This window comes from Primulina huaijiensis, chromosome 5, assembly GCF_012295235.1.
Source record: "Primulina huaijiensis isolate GDHJ02 chromosome 5, ASM1229523v2, whole genome shotgun sequence".
Classification (NCBI taxonomy): Eukaryota; Viridiplantae; Streptophyta; class Magnoliopsida; order Lamiales; family Gesneriaceae; genus Primulina; species Primulina huaijiensis.
This window is the reverse complement of record NC_133310.1, coordinates 22,535,976-22,554,060: the sequence shown is the minus strand read 5'-3', so window position 1 is coordinate 22,554,060 and position 18,085 is coordinate 22,535,976. Positions and strand designations below refer to the sequence as shown.

The following is an 18,085-nucleotide window of genomic DNA, read 5'->3' as shown; positions in this document are numbered from 1 at the left end:
CGAAAACATTTATTACCAAATCAGTTGTTCGACCAAAAGATTTCCCTGAAATATAATGGTCTAATTATTTTCATAAACACAACAACTTATGTAGAATTATTTCATAAATCAATTTTATAAAATAAATTTTCAATTTATATTAATTTTTATATTAAAATATTATTTTTTCGAATCGATCTATTTTATAAATATGAAATTGTGAAACAAAGTGCTATTTCTTAAATTAAAAAACAATATAAAATATTAAGCAAAAATTGTGTGAGACGGTCTCACGGGTCGTATTTTGTGATACGGAGCTCTTATTTGGGTCATCCATAATTATTATTTTTTATGCTAAGAGTAATATTTTTCATTGTGAATATCGGTAAGGTTGACCCGTCTCACAGATAAATATTCGGGAGATCGACCTATTCAAAATATTATATTTTTGGCCCCACATGGTTTCATAAATAACTCAGCCACCTTATTTATTTTTTCCATCTTTTATATATTCCTTCGCTTGCCTCCATATTCCTCTATTCAAACCATTCTTCTTGTTTCCATCCCGTTTGTTAATTCTACATAAAACTCCCATATCGCTGTAAAATTGTAAGGAAAAAATAACAACACGGAAAATGGGTGAGGTAATTCATATTTCCTCTGAATTTCAATTCTGGGGCATGAATCATCATGCGTAGGTTTTTCAATTATTTTACCTGCAGCTTCTAATTTGCATTGTTTTAATTTCCGGGTTGAACTTAATTTTTCTAGAAAGATGCGAAGAAGAACGAAGAAGAGAAGAAGGCCGATGGCGGCGGAAAGAAAGACAACGGACCAGCCACCGTCGTGCTGAAGCTGGACTTGCATTGCGAAGGATGCGCCAAGAAAGTCAAACGCTCCGTCAGCCATTTTGAAGGTACTTTCTACACTTTACGTACGTTCAAATTCTATTTATTGGATTCTTGAAATCGCTGTACAAAAATTTATTGCGTTCGATTTGATCGTGAAGGTGTGGAGAAAGTAACGGCAGACAGCGCAGCTAACAAATTAACGGTGGTTGGTAAGGTGGACCCGGCTAGTATCCGGGAGAGGGTCGAATACAAGACGAAGAAGAAGGTGGAGATACTCTCTCCTCAACCCAAGAAGGAAGGTGGAGATGGTGGCGCCGCCGCTGGAGGTGACAAGAAGACCGATGGGAAGCCGGAGAGGAAAGCCGAGGAGAAAAAGGGTGATGACAAGAAACCCAAAGAGGTAACGAACATAACGGAAAATATTGAATAATTGTGTAAATGTTAACAAAATATCATTTAATGTTAAAATTATTTGAAATTTTCTTAATATAGCGCTACTTATTCTAATTTTTTTAAATAATTAAACTTAAATATTTTTTAAACGCTGACTTACTATTTTAGTGCAACTTGGCTTAAAAAAGGATAACATATATTTTCAGATAATTTTGATTAATCAAATATTAATCTGCAGTTATTATCGTTGTCCAGGTTGCCGTAAGTACCGTGGTGATGAAAATTAAACTGCATTGTGATGGATGCGCTCACAAGATTAAGCGAATTATTAAGAAGAACATCGATGGTTAGTGTGTGATTAGGCTTAATCTCCATTTGTTTATGCATAGCATTATGTCATTAAATTTAGTTATTTCTCAAGGGCTGAAATTTGCCTTTATTTTAGGAAAATAATTGAACAAAAGATTCTAAATTTGCAATTTTTTTTAGGGGTTGATTCAGTTACAACGGATTTAGGAAAGGATTTGGTCACTGTGACCGGGACAACGAACATGAAAGAGCTGGTTTCCCTTCTGAAAGAAAAGCTCAATAGAGCCGTCGAGATTGTTCCGGCCAAGAAAGACGAAGCCGGCGGCGGAGACAAAAAATTGAAGGAAGCTGCTGCCGCCAGCAGTGGTTCTGGTGACAAAAAGGACGGCGGGGGCGGGGGAACCAAGGTTGAGGTCAACAAGATGGAATTCCAGGGGTTCAACCCGCATACGTTATATGCCATGCCAATGTACGATAGAAGTTTCACAAATCAAGATTACGGGTTGCCGATGTACCCGAACATTCAAGGTTATCCCAGTACCGGCTACGTGGTACAGTACATGAGTGGGCCGCCGCCGCCACCTCCGCCCACCTATTTAAACATGAACGACCAAATGTTTAGTGATGAAAACCCTAATGGATGCTTCATAATGTGAACGTGAACAGCGCGAGGAGGATCTATATATTTTTTTACTGTAAAGTATTATTACAACTGAATGACATACGTACTTATACGGAAATGTGTATATCAGAATACTAATTTTGGGGATTTAATTATCTCTCTGTATATATATTTTTATTCTGATAATGCTAAGATTATAAAATTTAAAATTATAAAATTATTTTAACTCTATGTTTAAAATAGTTTTCCAATTAAAACATATTTTAAAATGCTAATTATTATAAAATGCTAGTTGCCTAATTGTTGGTTTAAGGCTGTATATATTAAATAAATCACAATCTCATTTTATTTTTTTAGTTTACGTTTAAATCACATTAATCAATTGTTCATTGTTTGTCATGTGTATGTACGGGGGTGGTGGTAGTTGGGTCACATTTCCTACCCACATATATATTTGACAAGACGACTGCCCCCCGGGGCCTAACCTCGATTCCAAAATTATTCAATTTAATGTCTACCAAATCTACAGACCGCAAGTCCTTGTCTGTGAAGTTTGACGAATACGAAAGTAACATTATTTTTTTAAGCAACAACCAAAAGGAAAATGATTTTTTTTTTTCATTAATTTGTATAATTTTGGGCTTTGTTTATTAAATTTTTAAAATTTGATTTAAATACATTAATTTTTAATTTTCGATTATTTTAGTATAATTGTTGACATGACTATTAACTCTTACAAGTCAACAAATTTTATGTCAGGTTAGCACTTTTAGTTGTCATGTGAGTATTTTCTCGTTTTACATTAATATTTGGATTAAAATAGTCGAAAATTTAAAGTTAATATGTCAAAACCAAAATTTGAAAATTAAGTTGACAAATATCAAAATTGAACAATATAATATTTTTTTAAAGAAAAATAAATAATATACTGTATCGATTAATGTACCATGATATAACATGTTATATATATCGACTGACCACTAGTATATTATTTGATCGAGTGTGGCCACAACTCAAACGTAACCCATCTAATTAAGTTTGACTTGAACATCAACATTTTTCCAGGCTACAATTTGAGCTTAGAACTGAACTCTTGTAACACTTAATAAATATTAATTGCGATCATTTTTGCAAACGGCCGGGAAAATAATATCTAAAAGCTGCTTTCTGCATGGCACTCAAGCCTAAAATATGGGATCATTTGAAATTCATTCGCAAGAAATTTGTTTCGAAACAATAAATATATCGTCTAGAATAATGATGAAACTCGACATATGGACTTACATAAATACGTTACGGTTTAAAAAATATGAATTGGGTACTTTTAACCATCTATTATAAATTCAAAAAATGCAGATATTATAATTATAAGATATAGTTTTCAGGCTGCTAATGCTGCTTAAGCGATATTGATATTTGACATTTTATATGTGAAAAAAATGTCTAACTGTTTGGTTCGATGATAGGATGGTGAGTAAATAAGTATAGATTTCCTTTGGTTTAATGTTTAAATACTCCATTTTTTAATTTCTTATCTCATAAAATCATATATTTTATCTTTTAAAAAATAAACACTCATAATCGATCCAGTCAACTAACCCAATTAAATTAAACAATTTTATAAAATTGTCGGTTGACTTATTTACGCAATAAAAATGCAAATACTGTAGTTGGGAACATATTGTGATTGAATACATATTAACTAATATTATGCTTTATAATTAAAAAAAATCCGTCATATTGTTCGATAGTTCATTAGTAGCAACAATGAAAGTACAAAAAAAACTAAATTTATCGTTAAATTTCTCCTTTTAAATCCAGATATCTAATGTGTACACTCGTGACATGAAGTCCCATATTTCAAGCTACAATGACATGCACCATGTCGCTTCGATATTTATACATATTACGTAAATATTTTTATAATAATTTACATGTATCATATAAAATAAATTAAAAAATGGAGCTAGTAATTAGAAGGTCGATAATTTCGAATAGGTGACTTTATTGAAATTGCAGTTTACAAATTTATATGAAATTAGGGAAAAAAACTCTTGATTTATTTTAAAAATATTACAAATCAAAATTAAGCATATTTGAAGAAAACGATTATATATATTATGTACGCGTTTTGGCCTGCTTTCATGTCAATAATTGATCTGGGAAAACTAGATTGGAATTTAGCCGAATTTGGAACGAACCAAGTTGTGTTCAAGATAATAATGTTCTAATATCTCCCATTTTCCATCGTTTCAGTGTCACTCTATAATTACAAAATTACAAAAACTACATTTTCAACATTTAATTAATAAGTATGTCTCTTGTCAGACGATCTCACGGATATTTATTCATGAGACAGATCAACTCTGCTCATATTTGTAATAAAAAACAATATTTTTAACATAAAAGTAATATTCTTTCATGAGTGATCCAAATAAAATATTTGTCTCACAAATTCATATATATGTAAGATCGTCTCACATGAATTTTTATATTAATTTAGTGTTCTACTCTTTCCGTTATCTTATCAACATTTTCATTAGTGTCCTACTATTGACAACAAATTTAATCGTTATTCTTCCAATCTCAATTTCATTTTTCTTTTTTCAATTTAAACCACATATAAATAAACGTGTACAATTTTTTTTCATTAAAACAATACCAAATAAAATTTTATTCTAAATGGACACAAACACCTCTCTGTATTTTTTCCAAATATTAAATGTTTTCAAGTTTACAAATTTTACTACTGGATAAGATTTTTTTTAAAAAAAAATTGAACTACAATGATAAAAAATTAATTACTAAATTAATATAATTAAGAGTATTGTAATATTATATTCTTCGCAGAGGCTTAGTTTATTTTCTCTAAAAATAAGTGTATGCAACTATATATACACAAGGTGAAACTGGGACTCGTCGCTGTCAACATTCTCTAATATTATTTCTATTTAATATTTAATACTTAATATAATATATTTAATATTTAATATTTAATATAATAAGGTATATGTAACTAGTGCATGTACCGATGATAAATAGAAGTGGAGGTGCATGCACATTCAAATTTTAGAAAACCGTACGCAAATTGTTTCAATTTTTTATCAACAATTTCTCAAACAAATATGTTCGCATGATTTGTCTGGTGTGATTTATATGATTAGAAATTAGCTTGATTATCGTATTAGTTCGAAAATTTATTCATGAAAAATAACGATTGTGAATTCAATTCGTTACAAAAAAATTAGAGAAATTGAAGTGATAATCTAAATTCAATTGCCCGATAGAAGTTTAATATGTCATTTGTTTATGAAATAATGAAAAATTATATAATTCGATAATTTATTATTGTTTTCGTGGTGTATTACGTCACACGAGATGGTGGATAAGCTCGAGATGAAATAACAATGATTCAGATGCGTCTGCCCTAGAAACTCTTGATTTGAAAAGCAGCCGAAAAACAAAAGGCCACTAATGATTGAAAATATTTGAAACTGGGTATGCAATGCAGACATCATTTTTGCATGTTTAATATCAACTTGTTTGAATTTTTAATTAAATTAAATATAGTAAAAGTACAACCCAAATTCAAATATTTCGATAAATGGATAATAACTTAGAAAATGCCGTAGAATTTAAATTTAAGCCCAAAAAGAAAAAAGGGTAATGTGTATTGGCTTCAGAAATTATACTTAATATTTATTGTTTTAAGAAAAAAAATACTAAACGTCTTGGTATTATGTGTTTTGGACATATCCCCAAAACTTGTTCTATTTGTTTTAAGAAATATTGACTTCTGTTTTGTAAATTATTCCCTAATAAAAACACACGCTATAGTATAATTAAATTAACACAAATTTTTTTGAGACTGATCTCTTATTTGAATCGCGCATGAAAAAATATTATTTTTTATATCAAAACAATTACTTATTGTTTTAAATATGGTTATGATTGACTCGTCTCATGGATAAAGATCTATGAGATCGTCTCAGAAAAAAACCTACTAATTATATTAAAAATATTATCTCTTATTAAAAAAATGTCATAATTCGAAGCAAAGACTACTATGTATGGTTGATCGGTCCTATGTCACCTTGAATATTTATTATTGAAGATCAAGGATAGACATCAACCCTATAGATATGTTTAACGAAATAAGAAATCGAATATAATTATTTTTAATACAAAATATTGTATAATCGATTCAAAATGTAAGATGATGTAATGATGTTATATCTTATCTTCAAACTAAACGATTATACTTGTTAAATTGGGTCAGGTTTGTCGGGCCGATCCACCCCACTATAAAAATTGAGCGAGTTGAGTTGATAAAATAACAGACCGTTTGGTGGCGGGCCAAGACGGGACTGGCTCGTCAAATAAGGATAGAATTTTATATTTTTAAGTTTTATATAAAAATTGGAATAAGTCTCTTGCACTATCATCACTCTCTCATCTTATTTCTTCCTTATTTTTCTCTTACGCCTCGACTCCATCACTCACTCTGGTAAAATCCGAATATCTGTGCTATTGTAGAAGATCAAGATTGAATGGAATTTAATGAGAATTGACTTTATAGTATTTGTTTAATTTCTTCATTTTGGTTTAACCACTTTATTTTTTATGAATTATATTGTATGCTTTCTTAATTTCTTATTTCAATGTTTTTAAGTATTTTATGAAATTATTTGACTGAAATATATTCTTTTCTTCTATGTTTACTGTGATACTGTTTAGCATTTTTTTCTTAAAAAAAAATAAGCGGATCGGCCCGTCTAACCCGCGGCCCAAGGTTGGTTGGGCTGGGTTGGACATTTAGTTTTGACGTGTTGGTCCGCTCCGCTAACCCGTTTTGACATGTCTATAAACGATTCAGTCACAAACATTTTAAATATTTACTTTGAAGAAAACAAAATCATAATGCGATAAGAATAATAATTCGTAAATTTCATATATAGGAATAAGTTCGATGTACCAAAGTATGTCGTCAACTCGATTAAATTTATAATTTGGTCTACAAAATTATAAATTTAAATGAAAAAACTATGACCTACTATACTTTCATATTTAGGATAGGAGGTAAAAATTAATGTTTTAATTTCATGCCATGAGAGGTCAAATAGTGGGGTCCAGTACTCCAGTCCACGTCATGCAGACTTGGCTTTACGGCGAGATTCTGATGGACGCCTAATATACCGCGTTCCATGTCTCCAAACCAGCGTACATGTGCGAGACACGATCGATCAAACCCACGACTTTATTTATCTTTTAAATGTAAACTTTTGTACTATATATTTTTATAAAAAAACATATTTTAATGTAGAAAAATATTTATAATAATTATTTAGGACTTTTTAAAATGTTATTTTTTCTAATTTACTAAAGTATTCCATATAAATTATTTTGTTTCTCATTTTCTTTCACAAACTTAAATGTCATATATCGAATGGAGTAAATATTTGTTTGTTTTTGGATGGAATTATGTTCAAGTCTCAATCTTAATATGATTAATCAAATTCACACTCCAATCATTTAATATTAAATGGTGACTTTTTAGTGGAGTTATTTATTATATTATATAATATTGTGAAGTTTGAAATGGGAATTGGTCCCTTTGTTGACTTAGCCTCGTCTTTTCTTGATCAAAAGAAGGAGAAAATGTGAGTGCAAAATTTTCAAAAGTTTTGAAAATCTATGGGGCTCTCCTTGATCGGCACATCTTATTCCTTCGGTAGGAGATAGAATTTCCTATTTCTTTTCATATAGTTAGATTATTTTGTACTCGTACATTTTTAAATTTTTTTTAATAGTAACTATTTTGCAAAAATAAACATTGGAAAATAACTGAATGACTGATCAAATCCAATTTGTTTTCATGTATTATAGTTTGAGTGGAAGAAAAATAAAAAGGAAAATGTAGCAACACAAATTCACAAAATAAAAAGGAAAATGTAGCAACACAAATTCCAATAATCATATCAAATATTAGTTGATAGATCTATATTATATTATATTATATGTACTTTTATAGTATATATATTATATTATTAAGTTTGAAAAACTTAGAGTAACTAACTTTTAATGTCATAGTCTGTTTTATTAATTATATATATTAATAAAGTGTTAAAGTTTTAATGCAAGTCACATGTAGCTCACCAGTTAGAGTCTTTGTTTCCTAATTATCAAGTTTAGGCTCAATTATTGCTTTGATTTTTTTTTCTTTTCTTTTCTATTTATTTTTTTAGCTCATATATCAATAATCTCTCACTATTTCTTATAATTACATTTTGATCTCCATTTAAATATAAACCAAATGAATTATAACAAAATTTTGTACATACACACAACGCGTGTGTCGGTACATTAATATGTTAGAATGCACATGCAGTGCATGTGTAATACGAAAAGATGTTAAATCAAACTCGAGTCCGCTTAGTTTAAGAATATGCGATATCAGATGTAACAAATGCTCTTTTTTTTTTTTTTTTTTTTTTTTTTTTTTTTTTTTTTTTTNTGAAATTCCTAAACTAAGGGTGGAGACTGGAACTTAAGTAGTTTACAAGGCCCAGTCTCCAGATGTAACAAATGTTATGTAACGCGATTATAGTACTTTTGAACATGGACTCTGGATATGATTTATACTCAATATTCATAAACACCAACAATTGACCAATGATTATATATAATTTTTTATTTATGTAATAGTCTCATTGTTGTGAATTGATTACATTGATGGATTTAAGATGATGTATTTCAAATTTTTTGTCTGTGATGGACGGAAAAAAATTTGAAAGTTGTGTTTGAATTGATAAATTCGAGATTATGAGTTTCAAATTCATTCTACATCAAATTAAGCAATTTTAATAATAGTTATGGTGAATTTTAAATACACCTACGAGGGGTTCGTTCAAAATAATGCCTCAAATCCTTCACAAATAAATATATCTAACAAAATCAAATCAATAAATCCAAACACAATCGAAGTAAATTTCAAATCAACGTAACTTCATATTAAGTTATGTAATTTCAATAATAATTATAATAAATTTCAAATGCGCATAAGATTATTATTTGAAATTCATTCCTCATATCATATTCATCAATTCAAGCCCTACATTAGGGATGACAATATGTCAGGTTTGGGTAGGATTTTATAGATTCTGTCATCATCTTCATTTCTTATATTAATCAATATCCACGTCTTCATCGGATATTCCATTTCTTTATCATCATCATCATCATATATACGTGTCGGATGATTGAATATTCATACCCTACCTAAATATTACATTATCAGCTATAATAACATTTTCTCAAATTTGAATACTTTCAAGTAAGTTATAGATATTTAGTAAATTGTTGATAACAATGATGAACAAAAATATAAAAAAAAGCAAAATTAAACATTATAGAAAAAATATCAAAATATTAGAAAGTTTATTCTAACAACATTATCCAGCAAAAATAGGATTAACTCTATACTAATAATTTATTAATTACATCCAACTAATATCATTCAACAACAACATGTAAGAACTAACACAATAGCCGAAAAACCATATATAAAAATATATTAATATTAATTTAATCGGATACTCGGGTTAAGTATGAGTAATATTATTTAAGATCCCCTCCATCCCCATATCGTTACCCATTTATTTAATTGGGTAAAAATCCCTTCTATAGACTCTTCCATTCGAGTTAAGTATCAGATTTTTCATTAAGTTAGAGATGAAATTGCATCCCTATCCAACACAACCTTATAAAAAAATTTTTTGGTCAAAAATTGAATATATTTCCGTCGCAGACTAATCTCGAATTACTTAAAAGTAAGCTACGTTACATGCGAAAGATAAACAAAAGGGCAAATTATATTTTGCATCCTAAGCACAAAAGGGCAAATTATATTTTGCAACCAGCCGGCAGCAAGTAAGCGAAAGCTGTGTTGAATGCGAACCCAAAAAGAAATTTCCAATGATTTTTTGACTTTTTGTGGAATCATTTCATTCTTTAATCAATATATTAGCAATCACAAACCGCCATAGTATTTAATCAACAAATCACCACCCGTTAATCCAACAGAAAAACTATGGCTGAAACACTTGAATTAATCAGGCCTCATGCAATCATGATTCCAATTCCTTTACAGGGCCATATCAATCCACTCGTTGATCTAGCTGTTAATCTTGCTTCAAGAGGCTTCACAATCACATTCGTTAACACACAATACGTTCACCACTTGTTATCAAGATCCCATAATAATACAGGCACAGATGACAGCGATCTCTTCTCCGAGGCTCGTAAATCTGGCCTAGACATTCGATACACGACGATCAGCGATGGTTTTCCTCTGGACTTTGATAGAGACACAAACGTTTTCGAGTTTTGGGAATACTTGCTCGAAGATTTCGTTGTTGTAGTCGATGAGTTGGTGGGAAATATAGTAAAATCGTGTGCATACAGACCATTCTTGATTACGGACACTTTTAATTCATGGCATGCCCGGATAGCGAAGAAGCATAACATGGTTAACGTTTCTTTCTGGACAGAGCCGGCTTTAGTGTTTGCTCTGGACTATCACTTGGAACATATAAGAAAAAATGGACACTATCCGCCGCCGAAGGGTACTGTTTCTTTCCCCTGTCTATGCTTTTTCTTTTTGGCTTTTATTATTAGCATTTATTGCCCAAGGATGTGTTTAATTGGGATAATGAATTAAACATGTTATTTGGTTTAAGTTTCTTGATTTTGGTGTTTTGGGACCTACTGACTTCCGGTGTTGTTCAAAAATGTTTACTTAGAAGTTAGTGAAGTATATTATTTTTTAATAAAAATCTTTTTGTAAAATCTTTTATAATTAGTTTTAAAGAAAATCTTATGTGATTTTTCCAGAGAAGAGTGAAGACACCACCGTAACCTACGTTCCGGGAGTGGACCCGATCAGCACAAAGGACTTGATGTCGTTTCTCCAAGAAACGGACATAACAGTGGTGCACAAGATCGTGATCCGAGCATTTGAGCAGATTGAAAATGCAGATTTCATCCTATTAAACACAGTTCAAGAACTAGAACCCAAAACGGTGCCAGCCCTCAATCAAATCCTGCCCACTTATGCAATAGGCCCCGTAAATTTCCTCACGAGAAACATCAAGATCTCCAAAACCCTAACACAACAAACAGAATGCACTGAATGGCTCCAATCCAAGCCTCCTGCCTCCGTTCTATACATCTCATTCGGCAGCTTAGTTCAAACAACTAAACAAGTAATCGAAGCAATAGCACACGGGCTTCTGCTTGCAGACATAAACTTCATTTGGGTGGTTCGAAAAAATATCGTAATAGATTCTGATGCTACGGACGTGTTTCCTAGTGGGTTCGAGCAAAAAGTTAAGGAGAAGGGATTGATGGTGCCATGGTGTGATCAAGATTCCGTGCTATCCAACACCGGGATTGGAGGGTTTTTGACGCATTGCGGGTGGAATTCTGTGCTAGAAAGTATGTGGCATGGTGTCCCGATGTTATGTTACCCGTTGCTCTACGATCAGCCGACGAATCGGAAACTGGTGGTTGATGATTGGAAGATTGGGATTAATCTTTGGGATGGTGAATCTGTCACAAAAGATGAAGTTGCGGTGAAGATAAAGAGGTTGATGTGTGGGGAATTCAGGGAGGAAAGCAAGAAAGTGAGGACTGTACTGCGAAATTCTTTGGATGATGGCGGGTCTTCGGAGAAGAACCTTGAGCGGTTCATGGAGGATTTGAGGGATAAAATTCATGCATATTACTAGCTTTACTTGTATGTTTAAATTAGGCTTATTCCTCTGTGATAATAATTGTCATTGAATAAATGAAGGATTCTTATAAACCATCTGATTAATTACACAAATTTAATCTTTACTTACAATGTATATTCAAGCAGACGTACAAGTTTAAAATATATAATCTTTATTTATTTATTTTTTTTATTTAAATATAATTTATTTAATTTTTTTTTGTATAATCTTTATTTAATAATATATCATGCAAAAATTCATACAATGGGACCCAGTCTCCGATCGATGCTATGGCGGATAAGTTATATTTTAATTATTAAGATAAGATTTACATATTATCAATTTCCAAAACCACGTGACGTGCAAAAAATGAACGGTCAAACCTTGACCTTAGATATATGTGTACTTTTGTACTATATATATATTTTTTAATTAAAAATTATGAAATCTTGAAGACAAGAATTTTATTTACTGGGATATAATAATTAATATTTAATTAGTAAATTAATATCATTAAGAGAAAGATTTGAAAAAAATGTCTAATTCTGCTCAACATAATTTGACTTCCAAATTTTGTCAATGAATAATTACTTAAAACTTTTATTTGTAACATCATTATTTTCTTTTGTAGCGTAGGATAATTTTCGTCAAACAAACCAACAACGAAAAGTATTGGCATATAATTAGTTAGCATGTCCATATTTTATATTTATGTGCAAAACAAAAACAAATTTATGAAAACTCTTCTATTCGATCCGACTATGAAAATAATAATATTTTTTTATATTAAACATATTATTTTGATTATAGTTATGGATTATTTTTATAAAACCGTCTAACAAATCAATTTTGTGAAATAATAGTATCATATAATCAAATCGACTCATGTGATATGTACAAATTCGTTAAACCTATCACACATCTCCACAATTTTAAAATATTCTAAGTAGTTGTCACTCGTAAACCACCCCAGGGTCTAGGGGTGTCAAAATCAGACATGACCCACCAACCCGACACGATTCAACCCGAAAAAAATCAGGTTTGAGTTTAGGGTTTTCGGGTTCGGGTCAGATCGGGTTGGACTCGATAGCTGACCCGAAAACATTGATCGGGTTGGGTTGGGTTCGGGTCAACTCGGACCCGAGTTGACCCGAAAATTTTAATTTTTTTTTAAAAAATATAATTAATAAATATTACCTATATTTTAATATATTGTATGTCTGAAAAATATTTATTTTATATTTATATCATAAATTTTCATAATTTAATATTTATTTTGAACATTTTTTATTTTATAAACAATTTTTTATTTGATTTAGTAAATATATTTTATTTTTCTACAATTAGATTTTCAAATTTAAATCATATATATGAGGAAGATATTGTTATTATGTGTTCAAATTAAAATATTATTTTTTTTGAATTTTATTTAATTTTCTTTAAAAAATTTTTAAAAAAAATCGGATTAATTGGGTTGAACGGATTGATCGGGTTGATTCGAGTTCGAGTTCGGGTTGAGTGTTTTCGGTTTGGCTCGGGTTCGGGTTAGGTTCTGGTTGAACAATTTTTGAATAGTATTATTTCTTAACTCGATCTAACCCAATTCAACCAACCCATCCAAATTGACACCTTACCAGAGTCCACCCTCAACCAAAAGATGACAGTGAAACTTTTTTTGGAATCATTTCATTCTTTAATCAATACACAGCAACCACAATTCATCATAAAATCTAATCAACAAATATTCCCACAAAAAAGAAATGGCAGAAACAGTTGAAATCAGGCCTCACGCAATCATGATACCAGCCCCTTATCAGGGCCATATCAATGCACTGGTTGATCTAGCTCTTAATCTTGCTTCAAGAGGCTTCACAATCACTTTCGTCAACACGGAATTCGTTCACCACTTGTTATCAAAATCCCACAAAAATACAGGCACAGATGAAATCGATCTCTTCTCCGAGGCTCGTAAATCGGGCCTAGACATTCGATACACGACGTTCAGCGATGGTTTTCCTCTTGATTTTGATAGAGACGCCAACATTGTCGAGTTTTGGGAATACTTGATCCAAGATTTCGTAGTTCATGTCGATGAGTTGATGGGAAATATAGTAAAATCGTGTGATTACAAACCGTTAATTCTTATTACGGACACTTTTAGCTCATGGCATGCCGAGATTGCGTACAAGTATAATATGGTTAATGTTTCGTTCTGGACACAGCCGGCTTTAGTGTTTGCTCTGGGTTATCACTTGGACCTTCTGAGAAAAAATGGACACTTTCCTCTCCCAAAGGGTACTGTTTCTTTATCCCGTTTTGGTCTGATTATGAAATAATTTTTTTGCCTAAGTATGTGTTTATTAATTGGGATAATTAATTAAGTAGGTTCATTTTGTTTAAGTTTTGGTTGTTGGGACCAAGTGACTTCCAGTGTTCTTGAACAAAGTTTATCACGAAGTTATTTCAAGTTTGGGAAATTTGCTCTTTTTTTTTTTTGCTCGTTTTGTATTTAGCTAGTTGCGATCCTGATCCGCTATGTTATTAACACATCAATAACAGTAACAAAAAGGTTAAAATTGAAATAAAACAAAAAAAATGATAAAACTGAAATTTAAAAAAATAAAAGATCAGAACGAACATAAAGACCTAATTTGTAAATTGTCCTTGATTTTTGTCAAAAACTTTATAGTTTTTTTTCAAGAAAATTTGATGAGATTTTTTCAGAGAAGAGCAAGGACACCGTCACCTACGTCCCGGGAGTGGAGCTGTTCAGGACAAAGGACTTGATGACATTTATCCACGAAACGGACATAACAGTGGGGCACAAGCTCGTGTTCCGAGCATTTGAGCAGATTGAAAATACAGATTTCATCCAGTTAAACACAGTTCAAGAACTAGAACCCAAAACGATGCCAGCCCTCAACCAAATCCTGCCCACTTATGCAATCGGCCCCGCGATAAATTTCTCCACGAGAAAAATCAAGATTTCCACAACCCTAACACAACAAACAGAATGCACTGAATGGCTCCAATCCAAGCCTCCCGCCTCCGTTCTGTACATCTCATTCGGCAGCTTTGTTCATTCAACTAAACAAGTAATCCAAGAAATAGCACACGGGCTTCTGCTTGCTGACATAAACTTCATTTGGGTTGTTCGAAAAAATATCGTCATAGATTCTGATGCTACGGACGCGTTTCCTAGTGGGTTCGAGCAAAAAGTTAAGGAGAAGGGATTGATGGTGCCATGGTGTGATCAAGATTCCGTGCTATCCAACCCCGGGATTGGAGGGTTTTTGACGCATTGCGGGTGGAATTCTGTGCTGGAGGGTACGTGGCACGGTGTCCCGATGCTATGTTATCCGTTGCTCCATGATCAGCCTACGAATCGAAAACTAGTGGTTGATGATTGGAAGATTGGTATTAATCTTTGCGATGGCGAATCTGTCACGAGAGATGAAGTCGCGGGGAAGATAAAGAGGCTGATGTGTGGAGAATTCAGGGAGGAGATCAAGAAAGTGAGTAGTGTAATGCGTAATTCTTTGGGTGATGGCGGGTCTTCGGAGAAGAATCTTGAGCGTTTTGTGGTTGATTTGAGAGCTAAAATTCATGTATATAGCTAGCTTTACTCGTGTGATTTGAGCTCACAAATGATGGAAATAGATGCGTATACATTATTATAAGTGTTGTTTTTATTAGAAAATTGCAACTTAAATTTGTGAATTCAATTGCATTCCAATGTAAACTTCTACGTTTAACACTTATTCCCTCTTCACGTATCTTTGAACATAACATGTTATTTAATAGAAATGGTCTATACAATAAAGAATGTTAATAATTAATGAAATAATTATTCAAATAGTTTGTTTAATATCTATATTAATGTTACTATATTGTTAGATAAGAGGTCTTTACAATGCCTAGTTTTTGTTTCTAAGTCATATTCAAACATGCTACGTACATTCTTACTTAAACCAAGAATTAAAACCTGTGTTGATATGTGTTTGCAATTTAACTATGTAAAATAGTTCACCTGCTACACCACTGGCACCTGTGCTTGACATTTATGGGGCTTTATGTTTAGTTTTATCTAATTTAGTGAGCTTTAATTTTAATCTTGAACAAACCTTCCACTAATATATATACAAATTCTGTGGAAGAAATCACCAACTTCTTTAATCAGTAATATGAAGCTTGTACGATTGTATGTGAAACTGACTCAATTTCCCTTTATCCTACTTTTTTTTTTAAAATGGAAATTCATGTTTTTCTCTTGTTGTTCCAGCTTATTTCCTTGAGGCATACCGACCTGTGAGGAAGGGTGACCTATTTCTTGTAGGGGGAGGAATGCGAAGCGTAGAGTTCGAAGTTATTGAGACTGATCCTCCCGAATAATGTGTTGTTGCTCCTGACACTGAGATCTTCTGTGAGAGGGAACCTATCAGAAGGGAGGATGAGGATCGGTTGGATGATGTTGGCTATGATGAAGTAGGTGGTGTCCGTAAACAGATGGCTCGGATTCGGGAGCTAGTAGAACTGCCACTAAGGCACCCACAGCTTTTCAAGCCCATTGGTGTCAACCCTCCAAAAGGAATACTGCTTTATGGAGCCCCAGGATCTGGGAAGACTTTAATAGCCCGAGCTGTGGCCAATGAAACCGGTGCTTTCTTCTTCAGTATCAACGGTCCAGTCGTCCAGAGATATGTCTAAATTGGCGGGAGAAAGCGAAAGCAATCTCAGAAAGGCGTGTGAATAAGCTCAGAAAAATGCACCGTCAATCATATTCATTGATGAAATCGACTAGATTGCTCCAAAAAGAGAGAGAACCAATGGGGAGGTGGAGAGAAGAATTGTTTCCCAACTCTTGACATTGATGGATGAACTCAAGTCACGTGCCCATGTTATCGTCATGGGTGCCACAAACCGTCCCAATAGCATTGACCCTGCCTTGAGAAGGTTTGGGAGATTTGATAGAGAAATAGACACTGGTGTTCCTGATGAAGTTGGTCGTCTGGAAGTTCTTCGAATTCACTCTAAGAACATGAAGCTTGCAGACCGTGTAAGTTCAATTTTCTTGAACTTTTGATTGAGTTATACAATTATCAGTTTACACATTGACCTAGTGATATCAGTTTATCTGTCTTTGGAGGTTGATTTGGAAAGAATTGGCAAGGACACACATGGCTATGTTGGTGCAGATTTAGCTGCTCTGTGCACTGAAGGCGCCCTCCAATGCATCAGGGAGAAGATGGATGTGATTGACTCGGAACAATCAATCCTTCTGCACTACGTGAAACTGTGAGTTTTGATATCATAATTTTAAGTTGTAGTTTGAACTTCTTTGAGTTTGAATGCTAAATCGGATAACATTCATCATGGGTGTTGTTGGTTGTTGAAGTTCCCAATGTCTCCTGGGAAGATGTCGGAATAATTATACAAATTTAACATTTACTTACAGTGCATATTCAAGCAGATGTACAAGTTTACAATATATAATCTTTATTTAATATATATCATACAAGAATTCATACAATGGGTACAGTCTTGGATCCATGTTGTACCGGATAAGTTCTATTTTATATAATTTAATATAAGATTTTGATATTATCATTTTGTAAGTCTCACATATATTGGAAATTTGAATAACTCCAGAGTTTGAATGAAAATTATAAATCATAAATGTTAAAATGTATTTTGACTCTCCACATTTTTGAATTAGTTGTTTATGAAAGTGTCTTTGAATTTCTACATTCTTGAGTTAATTGGACATTTTTTGCTCTTCGTATTCTTGAGTTAATTACAAAATTAATTGAGTTAAATTAATCTTGCTTTGCTTTTTTGTTTACATTTTTTAGCTTATAAATAGTGTGATCATTTCCTCAATCTAAAGATAAATAAATATATCTTACACACACACACACTCAAAATTCCACTCTATCATTCTTTTGTATTTCATATTGGTAGCTTTTATTTGATCTCCGTTAAATTTTGGTGATAAAATTAAGGTACATTTTTAGTTCATCGGTATAGTTACTTTGTACTAAGTTGCTGTTTCGTTTATCGTTTTATTCCGAGAAACAGTTTTTGTCCTGATCCTCGAAACATCTTCAGAAGAGACAAATATTTTTTAAGAAAACTGTATTTCGTTCATGTCTCGGTTT

The 18,085-nt window shown here is 32.1% G+C and overlaps 2 protein-coding genes across 2 annotated transcripts; both read left to right on the top strand.

Moving 5' to 3' along the window:
• The first annotated feature begins 477 nt into the window (after nt 1-477).
• Nucleotides 478-2,292, top strand: LOC140977785 (heavy metal-associated isoprenylated plant protein 3-like). Its single transcript, XM_073442516.1, has 5 exons — nt 478-623; nt 751-895; nt 989-1,230; nt 1,479-1,569; nt 1,713-2,292. The coding sequence occupies exons 1-5, from the start codon at nt 615-617 to the stop codon at nt 2,186-2,188; spliced, it is 963 nt and encodes a 320-aa protein (XP_073298617.1). The 5' UTR covers nt 478-614; the 3' UTR covers nt 2,189-2,292.
• A 7,892-nt stretch (nt 2,293-10,184) lies between these two features.
• LOC140977747 (uncharacterized) lies at nt 10,185-17,176 on the top strand. The gene is made up of 7 exons (XM_073442486.1): nt 10,185-10,778; nt 11,047-11,941; nt 12,071-12,075; nt 13,653-14,222; nt 14,652-15,535; nt 16,928-16,983; nt 17,074-17,176. The coding sequence occupies exons 1-6, from the start codon at nt 10,244-10,246 to the stop codon at nt 16,967-16,969; spliced, it is 2,931 nt and encodes a 976-aa protein (XP_073298587.1). The 5' UTR covers nt 10,185-10,243; the 3' UTR covers nt 16,970-16,983; nt 17,074-17,176.
• Nucleotides 17,177-18,085: the final 909 nt, after the last annotated feature.

What these genes read in the sequence shown, in the direction of transcription:
- LOC140977785 (XM_073442516.1), top strand. An exon ending in ATGACAAGAAACCCAAAGAG is followed by an intron (nt 1,231 to 1,478) that starts GTAACGAACATA and finishes ATCGTTGTCCAG; the next exon opens with GTTGCCGTAAGTACCGTGGT. An exon ending in TATTAAGAAGAACATCGATG is followed by an intron (nt 1,570 to 1,712) that starts GTTAGTGTGTGA and finishes AATTTTTTTTAG; the next exon opens with GGGTTGATTCAGTTACAACG.
- LOC140977747 (XM_073442486.1), top strand. Translation starts at nt 10,244, where the DNA reads ATGGCTGAAACACTTGAATTAATCAGGCCTCATGCAATCATGATTCCA. An exon ending in ACACTATCCGCCGCCGAAGG is followed by an intron (nt 10,779 to 11,046) that starts GTACTGTTTCTT and finishes TGATTTTTCCAG; the next exon opens with AGAAGAGTGAAGACACCACC. An exon ending in ACACTTTCCTCTCCCAAAGG is followed by an intron (nt 14,223 to 14,651) that starts GTACTGTTTCTT and finishes AGATTTTTTCAG; the next exon opens with AGAAGAGCAAGGACACCGTC.